Source organism: Acanthisitta chloris, unplaced genomic scaffold, assembly GCF_000695815.1.
Source record: "Acanthisitta chloris isolate BGI_N310 unplaced genomic scaffold, ASM69581v1 scaffold7396, whole genome shotgun sequence".
Taxonomy (NCBI): Eukaryota; Metazoa; Chordata; class Aves; order Passeriformes; family Acanthisittidae; genus Acanthisitta; species Acanthisitta chloris.
The window spans coordinates 1689-2841 of NW_008678624.1; the positions used below are offsets into that span (position 1 = coordinate 1689).

Genomic DNA, 1153 nt, shown 5'->3' on the forward strand with positions numbered 1-1153 from the left:
ACCTGGGCACCGAGGGGGACCCCTAAACCCACCCCAGAGGCCCCCAGATGTGCTCAGGATGTGCCAGGGGGTAACACTGGTGTCCCCCCAGGTTCCTGCCATCTCTCTGGCCTATGAGGCAGCTGAGAGTGACATCATGAAACGGCAACCGAGGAACCCCCGAACAGACAAACTGGTCAACGAGAGGCTCATCAGCATGGCCTACGGGCAGATTGGTATGGGGGTCTGGGGGGTCTGGAGGATCCTGGGAGGGTCTGGGGAGTCTGTGGGTCAGCACAGCCTGCAGACAGATCGGTGTGGGGGTCACAGTGGGTCCAGGTGGGTCCAGGGACACCATCCCTGGTGCTGATCCATGTCCCGTTCCCCCAGGGATGATCCAGGCCCTCGGGGGGTTCTTCACCTACTTCGTGATCCTGGCGGAGAACGGATTCCTGCCGGGAACGCTGCTGGGGATCCGCCTGGCCTGGGACGACAGGTCCACCAACGACCTGGAGGACTCCTACGGCCAGGAGTGGGTGCGTGGCCCTCACAAACCTCTGCACACACCTCTGCTCACCTTGAGACACCTCTGCACACACCTCTGCTCACCTGTGCACACCTTTGGACACCTCTGCTCACACCTGTGCTCTCCCGTGCACACCTTTAGACACCTCTGCACACATCTGTGCACACCTTTGGACACATATGCACATGCCTCTGCTCACCTGTGCACACTTTTAGACACCTCTGCACACACCTCTGCTCACCTGTGTGCACCTTTAGACACCTCTGCACATACCTGTGCACACCTTTGGACACCTCTGCACACACCTCTGCTCACCGTGAGACACCTCTGCACACACCTCTGCTCACCTGTGCAGTGCACAAGACACCTCTGCACACACCTGTGCACACCTCTACACATCCTCTCACACCCCTGCACCCCTTGCACACCCACTCACACCCCATCCCACCCTCACCCACATCCTCATCCTCACCCCTGCACACCTGGGGGCTCTGGGGGTGCACACACCTGTACAAACCTTGCATACCCACTCACACATCCCACCCTGCTCACCCCGGGGGTCTCGGGGGCTCTGGGGCGCACATACCTGTGCACACCTGTGCCCACTCGTGCCCTGCCGTGCCCCCAGACGTACGAGCAGCGGAAGGT

The 1153-nt window shown here is 61.0% G+C and overlaps 1 protein-coding gene across 1 annotated transcript in view; it reads left to right on the plus strand.

Annotated features, from left to right (window-relative positions):
- The window catches only part of LOC103804350 (sodium/potassium-transporting ATPase subunit alpha-2-like), a gene marked incomplete at both ends in the record, with an annotated part of 2707 nt that extends 1559 nt beyond the window's left edge, over positions 1–1148 (plus strand). Inside the window, 3 exons of the mRNA XM_009076961.1 lie at positions 92–215; positions 370–515; positions 1134–1148. Of these exons, the coding sequence (XP_009075209.1) occupies positions 92–215; positions 370–515; positions 1134–1148 (285 nt within the window). The remainder of the gene's footprint in view (positions 1–91; positions 216–369; positions 516–1133) is intronic.
- Between the last annotated feature and the right edge of the window lie 5 nt (positions 1149–1153).